General features: G+C 36.1%; 1 protein-coding gene across 1 annotated transcript; it reads right to left on the minus strand.

The window, feature by feature from the left end:
• Positions 1-338: 338 nt before the first annotated feature.
• On the minus strand, positions 339-2,062 carry LOC110820048 (uncharacterized). The gene is made up of 5 exons (XM_088219085.1): positions 1,536-2,062; positions 1,426-1,432; positions 846-1,345; positions 768-804; positions 339-719 (listed from the first exon to the last, which is right to left on the minus strand). Exons 1-5 carry the CDS (start codon positions 2,060-2,062, stop codon positions 339-341), a joined length of 1,452 nt encoding a protein of 483 aa, XP_088075211.1.
• Between the last annotated feature and the right edge of the window lie 6,334 nt (positions 2,063-8,396).

Here is an 8,396-nt window from a genome sequence, read left to right on the forward strand (position 1 = left end):
GCGGGCTGTTTACATGTAGGGATGATCCACAGCTTCACGGATGGTGCCCCATTATTTATTTTTGGGCATAGAAATAGCAGGTAATGTGGGACTATCTTTCCTACGAGATAGAGCATCAGCGGCATAGTTGTATTTTTCGGGCTTATATACGATCTCATATTCGTAGCTAAATAACTTAGAGAGCCATTTTTGCTGTTCTGGGGTTGTGATTCGTTGGTTTAGCCCATCAAATATGGACTCCATAATTTTATGGCAATAACAATGACAAGCATCTCTTTGGTGTATGTTGACCATGACTGCTTGGCAGCGCCTAATGCCTGACTCATGTAAGTTATAGGTTACCCATGCTTGGTGAGGACAGCCCAGATGCCGCAACCAGAAGCATCAGTTTCTATGATAAATGGCTCTTCAAAGTTCGGGAGTGCCAAGGTAGGAGTGATGGTCATGGCAACTTTGAGGTTTTGAAAAGCTGATTCTGCTTCTTTGGTCCACTCAAACTGTCCCTTTTTCAAGAGATTAGTCAAAGGCCGAGCAAGGATTCCATACTGCCGAACAAACTTTTGGTAATAGCCAGTCAGACCCAAAAATCCCCTTAATTCCATGACATTGTTTGGTCGAGGCCAATCTAAGATGGCCTTAATTTTGGTTTGATCCACTTTGACCCTTTGTGAGGTGACTATGTGCCCCAAGTACTCAAGTTCTTGATGTCCAAAGACGCACTTTTTTAGCTTAATGAAAAACTGATGTTGCTACAAGATGTCACAAACCTGCTTAACCTGCTCAAGATGCAGTTCCCAGCTGGAACTGTAGATCAAGATGTCATAAAAAAAAAAACTAAAACAAACTTATGAAGGTGCTTACTGAAGATGTTGTTCATGATGGCTTGGGAGGTGAAAGGGGCATTGCAGAGCCCAAATGGCATGACGAGGTATTCATAATAACCGTTATGAGTGCAGAAGGCTGTCTTGTGAATATCTGTTGGGTGTACCCTAATCTGGCGATAGCCCGCGGTGAGGTCGAGTTTAGTAAAGAAAGCAGCTCCATGGAGTTCATCCAACATGTCATCAATCGTAGGGATGGGAAACTTGTCTTTGATGGTGATTGAATTGAGGAGCCTGTAGTCGGTATAAAACCTCAAAGTCCCATCTTTCTTGTGTACTAATAGCACCGGTGAAGAGAATGAGCTGGTGCTTGGCCGAATCAGCCCTGAATCAAGAATTGCATTTACCTGTTTCTCAATTTCACTTCTTTGGAAATAAGCATACCGATATGGCCTAACATTTACGAGTTCAACCCCTTCCTTCAAATTGATGCGGTGATCAACATCTCGGTAGGGAGGAATAGACTACGGGTCATTGAAGAGATCCTGGTACTGATCCAAGAGGGCCTTCATGTCGTGATGGAAGGAAAGCAAAGAGGAAAAACCTTAGGCCTGCAGCTGTACTACGAATAGGGAGGAGTGCCAAAATGTGTCCTTGGTGATTTTTTCTGCTGAAGTAATCTAGAGTGGTGGGGCGTCAAGGCCCCGTAATTACCTCAATCGACCACCCCACTGGAATTCCATGGTCATCCGACCCCAATCACACATGACCGTCCCTAACGCTTCCAACCACTGAATTCCAAGAACAAGATCGAGATCAGTTAACGGCAACTCAAAAAGGGTCAAATGGAAGAATATACCTTGGATGTTAACCAACACATTCTCAAATCGTCCGTGACACCCTATCGGGCTATCGATCGAAACCTCGACTGAGAAAGCTTGGGTCGGGAGTATTGGTAGTTTCCGAAAACTCGCGACTCGCTCACTAATGAAGTTGTGAGTTAAGCCATTATCGATGACGATGACAATGTGCTGATTGTGGATAGTTGCGGCAACACGCATTGTTTTTGTGGCAAACCAACCAGTGAAAGCATGAAGAGAAATTTCAGGCTCTTCTTCACTCGGTTCTTCTTCTTTTTCGGTCCCTTCCAAGAGCAGGACTTGAGCTATGCGGCAGTGGTGGCCTATGGTGAACTTCTCGTCATAGTTGAAGTAAAGGCCCTGCATTCGGCAACACTGCATCTCTTCCCACGAGAGGCGCTTGGGGGTCGAATCTACAGCTAGGGTTGGGGACGGGTTGATCGGGTTACGTCCGACCTGATTGAACCTTCTCTACTGACCTGTTTGCTATTCCTTCATACGGGCCAAGTTGATGGCCTCCTTCAAGGATTTGGGCCTGAACATCTGGATTCCCTCAGTGATCTCAAGCTTCAGTTCGCCAATAAATGTCCCTATCAGGACCTTTTGAGTCCAACCTCTCACCTTGTTGCCCAATCTCTCAAATTCTATTTGGTAATCCTGTAAGGGCCCAGTCTGCCTCACTCTGGATAGGGCTTCGTTGAAGTCTTCACATTCGGGTGGCCCAAAACGAGCCCAAACTTCTTCTTTAAATTTGGTCCATATCACCATTCATCCTTCTTCTTGATAAGTCCGGTGAAGCCACTGCCACCATTGGTTGGCTTCACTTTTTAAGTGAAAAGAAGCTAGCTAGACCTTCTGCTCTTCCGGAATTCCTTGATACTCAAAAAATTGTGCGACGTGGTTGAGCCACTCGGTCGGGTCATCTCCGGAGAAGATAGGAAATTCCAGCTTGGTGAGCTTAGAGAAAAAAGGTTGTTGGCCACTGTCATTTTGCTCAGCTCCTTCGCTGTGGTTGTGTTCCTCTATTTCAGTTTGGGGTGTTGCAACTAGAGCCTTCTCGGTTAATAAACAGAGTCTCTATTAACCATTTGAGGGTAGCCTCCAGTTGGTGGAGTTTATCGGCAACTCCGAGCTCTTTTCAACTGAAGCTGTCCTGTAGTCCACCGACGCTTGCTTCCAAATTCTCAATCCTTTCCTTGTGAGACATGGCTTTAATACCAAAATGATAGGTGCCCAGAACAATCACAAAAAGGATTGCACATAAGTTTCTATTATTGGGATAAAAAACCACACCTTTTATTTTATTTCTTGTTTGCCTCCTCATCCATAATCTAATGCGATTTAAATAGAAATGAAACAACAGCTTCTCCCTGCTATCCAGGGAGCACGATGCCAGTAACAACCAAAAAATCTCACAAATTAAATAATAAAAAAAGGGGAAAGTTGATGCTGAATAGTTTGACCAGACCTTGTGGGAGTTCGGCTTGCTTCCATGATACTGGAATCAGAGGTATTTGGGATTCTTGACCAGGATCCTTGCTGATCTTCTGGTTGTATCAACAATCAGCACTAACTAGACCAGCAAGCTTTTAAAATTTTCCTTGACACCATACATTTCTTTGATGGTTTTTTTCATTTTCATAAGGAAAATAATAGTAAGGAGGTGAGGCGTAACAATCTTCTGAAGCCGTTTAATTGCCAAAGCTGTTTCTGAACCACAACAATTGTAATTAATGGGTTTATTGGCTGTTGGTTAAGTCTCTACCAATTGAACCTTCAAATTCCATCTTCATATATCGGCTCTTCCCCCACTTACCTGCTTTTAGTTTTACAGCTTCAGCCTTTTCCTTCCTCCTTTGCAACATTTATACCAATAGCCTCACGTGCGTTCTTTGAGATTAGGGCACCATTTGTTCATGGGTTTTGACTGACCTTGGGCCATCTTGTCGAGGACCAGACATCTTCATCAAGAGCCTTGTGGGCTATTCACTTGGGCTTGAGCTTGTAACAAGTTTGTAAGAAGTTTAAGCTTTAGAGAGAGAATCTAGATCGTGGGCCTCTGAGTTGCTAGCACTTTAATCTCCTTCCCCTCGTTGACATTTTCTGGGCATCAAGTCTAAATTTTTTTAAATATTTAAGAACTTGCTTGTATCATACAACTAGAAAATAAAAAAAAAACTATCTAAATATTTTATGAAATAACTAAATTCTCTTCTTAAAGAGGTTATAACCGTACTTACGTCAAGAAGTTTCCTTGTCTTTAGAACTTAGTGTGATTGTGTGAACGATTATGTGTTGACATCAGCATGAACAACCCATTGCGATAAGGATGCATCCCATTATTTTTGTTCAGGGATTACAAACCTTAATATTCTGATGGTCATTTAAGAAACTCAAGATGATTAAAACTAAAAATAAATTGTTGTGTGAGGAGATGGTTTGATATTCATATGCTTGTAGAACTGAACAGATATTATTGTTGTACCTAGAGATGGGCACAGAGGTGGATTGTCTATTAACCTTCCCATTCTATCTCGATTTTTTGAAAAAATTTTAGCATTGAGCTTAATTAATTAATTTTATACAATAACACTCAGTTAATTTATTAGACCCTCTTAATCCTTCTTTACGGATTAATAGACTTCATGAACTCAATTGACTTATTAATTGTATCATTTTCATGTTGTTCACGGATTAATTAAAAGATTTTGGATTTGAATAAATTTAATATGACATTTATTAGGAGAAAATTAATTAAAATAATCCTTTAATTTAATTAAAAGAATGAAAGTCCACTAAATGGTCTTAATGTCCCTGGTCATGTGGACTGACTTAATGGAATAATGTAAATTCTCAATATAACTATTTAATGGGCAGAAAATCAAATGTAGAACTGAATGGCCACGGGATCTCATGAATCTTTTCTAGTAAAAAATAATCATATATTTTATAATTAATTAATATATAAACATACATATAGTAATACATGTCAAATTCAAACCTAAAAACTCTTATTGAGAGACATCAACTATTTAGTTGAAAGAATATTAATGATTCAATAAAATTATTTAATGACAAATGTGATTTTTTTAAAACAAATATTTTTTACACAAGTTTTTATCGTTATTTACATTATCATAATGGAAAGTTCAATACAAAGATTTTAGTAAGTCAGAAAAATAGTTTCTTTTTGATAATATATATACTTTTTGTTATGTAATACATATGGTGTAATAAGATATCATATTTATCAGCTTTATTTTGTACTATAATTTTGTTATTTTTGGAATATGTAATAGTCCGAACCCCAATGTTGGTGGGTACGGACGTTAGCACAATATTTTCAACTAGTAGAGTAAATAAATATTAAATATACAGTAGAACTAAACCATAATACATTTTCTTTGCGACAAAATAATTATTTATTTGTAAATAATTGAGGTATCTAAATTAATTTACAATATTAAAATAAAAGTTAATAAAGTTTTCTTCATCATATTTTATTAATCTTGGACTTGTTTCTATCTTCTCTTACCTGAATGGGGTGTGAATATGGATGAACTTCATAAGCTAAGTAAGAAAAATGATTCTATAACGGAGACTTATGTACATACTTTCACGTAATGTATAAATATAATAATATTTATAGTCAATAAAAATCAAACAAAGTATCACAATCGAAGTACACAATAAAACAAATCATATCAAAAAGCATATTTTAATTCTCACACTTCTTATTTAATTCTTGTTCTTATTTCAAATCACACTTATGGATTAACAGAGTCCTCAAATAAAAACAGATTTACTCAGACACACATATTACTACTATACTCGGATTTATAAAGAAAGTTAACATTTTTTCTTCATAATATTTCTCTATTTGAATATCACACGTTCACTCGGATATCATATATATACTATAAATATCACAATACTGTGAATATCACATGAAGGTTTCATGCGCGATGCCATTTATATCATCATCGAGGAGAGGTGAAAAGGACCCCCCCATCGCATGGATAAGACACATAATCTCACATTGGCTACAATAGTTATGTTTGCTTAATAACCAACTCACAAATACCTATTCACGTCTGTACTAGGTTTCAAACATTATCCATGTATAGGATCACCATACTTACTGAACTTCAGCCACACACGCACATTTTTCTCCTTGATTCAGACTAAACAAGTAGTTATTAAGGGTCCTTACACTCTATGCTCTTTCTAAATCTCTCATATTTTCAATTCACTTATTATGTATCTAAGATATCAATTTCTATGCATAATAAAATACAAACACACACACCCACAAAATATACAATATCATCATGCACATCAGAGTCATACATTTCCCAAACCACTTTTTGAATCATCCTGTACCAGATCACACAGCAAGCACAAGATGTTCAGATTTCTCGTACAACTGTACCAGATCACACGGTAAGCACAAGATGTTTAGATTTCTCGTGCAACTGTACCAGATCACACAGCAAGTACAGTGCACTATATATCTGCACCAGATCACACAGCAAATGCAGTGTACCTAAATTCCACATGTACACACAGTGGGTATATATTTCACATGCATAACATATGTAAACACATATTAATACACACACATATATATTACAATACAGACATATACTCTTACTACATGTCTGACATAGAATATATATTTATATTTACACACACACAATCTCTACCGATACATACACACATGTTCATACTTAAACACGTATACACAATCACACACAAACATACCATGTATATATTTATTCACGTATTTATTTTTATAATTTCTGTTATCATCAATTAATATTTACACAAAACATACACACACACAATTTATACATATTTATATTTACACACATCATTTATAATTTATAAGCACAATATTATATCTCCATATGGAATACAAATAATTCTTACTTATGGTGTGATCAGAAAAGCTTTAGGAATCCTTTCTAGTTTGGTATATGGTCCTCTCAGAAATTCGCATACCGTTTGGATAATTTTTCTCGTTTATAATAGAAAATACATATATTAAATTTTGAATAATTTTAGAAACTATATTACACAAAATAAGGAACAGATTTTATCTTGGGACCTGCGGTCTCAGTCGCCAACGTCACCACGTGCCATCACACGCGCGTCACCGATAATGTCATTCGCTGATGATCGAATAAGTGCACGTTATCACATGCAGCACACCAACATCATATTTTGTCACTACACTTTCATTTTTTCTTCCTTCTATTTTTTTCTCTTATTTCTTTTTTTTTTTCTCTTTTTTTCTGTTTCTTTTTTCTTCTTCTTCTCTTTTTTTTTCTTCTTTTTTTTTCTTTTTTTTTTCTTTTCTTCTTCTTTCATCTTCCCTATGACCTTTCCCTCTCTTCTTCTTTATCCTTTTTCCCTTGTTCTTGTTTTTTTCTTCTTCTTCCCTTCCTTTTTTTTCTTCTTCTTTTTCTTCTTTTTCCTTTTTTTTTCTTTCTTCTTCTTTTTTTCTTCTTCTTCTTCTTCTTTTTTCTTTTCTTTTCTTCTTCTTCTTCTTTTTTTCTTTTCTTTTCTTCTTTTTTTTCTTCTTTGTCTTCTTCTTTCTCTCTCTCTCTCTTTCTCTCTTGACCCGATCATAATTCTTTTTTCTCTTCTTCTCCTTCTTCTTCGCGGGTCACTGGATCGCACAACCCTGCAAAACTCTCATCTCTCTTTCTCTTTCGGTCGTGGCATCGTGCAACACCACCTCCTCTCTACGCCTCCGTCGTTGTTCCCTCTCTACTCTTCTCTCTCTCTTCAAGCCACTCAACCCTCTCTTTTCTCTATCTGTTTTTTCTTTTTTTTTTCATTTTCTATTCCGTAATTATATATGTGGCCACGTGTTTTCTTCTTCTAGTCCCAAAGTACACTCTAGGTTCTTCTTTTTTTTCTTCCTTTATGTTTTTTTTATAATTATGTATTTATACATATACATATATATATATATATACTCCACATGTTTTGTTTTTTTTTTTCCTTTTCTTTTGTACCTAGGTAAGCACCAGCTGTGTATTACAAATCTCCCCCCTGTAAAACAATTTGGTCCTCCAAATTGCACGTCAAAGAATTGAATCACTCATATCCCTACTTGGGGAAATTTTTATTTGTTAGTAGGTTATTTTTCTCTCACTAAGAAGATGGTTATCTCTATTGAGGAATCTTTGTTACTTGAAAAAATTTCTCTCATGTGCGAATCTTTTCTCTTTCTTGAAAATTTGATCTTTTAAATTTTTATTTGTGAGAAATTTGAAACAACCATCCATGTATTCTATTAACATTTTCATCAACAGATTAGAGTGGTAATGATATATTCTTTAACAGAATCATTTTAGGTTGTGATATCATTTTTTTCTAATTCTTATTTGGAAAAGTATGTTTATTTAAGATGCCATCGTTAACCATTTGTCATTAAGGTGTATTCTCAAAATACCGATATCTACAGTGGTAGCAATTGTTTTTATATTTTTCTTAGTGTAAAAGAGCTAATTTATCTTCTAAAATTTATTGTGGAAATGATTATGTTATCAAAACAAATCCTTAGGGACTTTGTTTTATTACTCTTCAGAATTTAATTTCATAAGCACAGTCAGTTGGGAACTTAGGTTCTAATCAAGTGATGTCGTTACAGTATTTCCATTGGGTGGAAATATCTTTGGTTAAATCGTACTCACATTTTTCT

The sequence above is a fragment of the Carica papaya genome, chromosome 4 (genome assembly GCF_054855325.1).
Source record: "Carica papaya isolate Zhongbai chromosome 4, ASM5485532v1, whole genome shotgun sequence".
NCBI classification, from domain to species: domain Eukaryota; kingdom Viridiplantae; phylum Streptophyta; class Magnoliopsida; order Brassicales; family Caricaceae; genus Carica; species Carica papaya.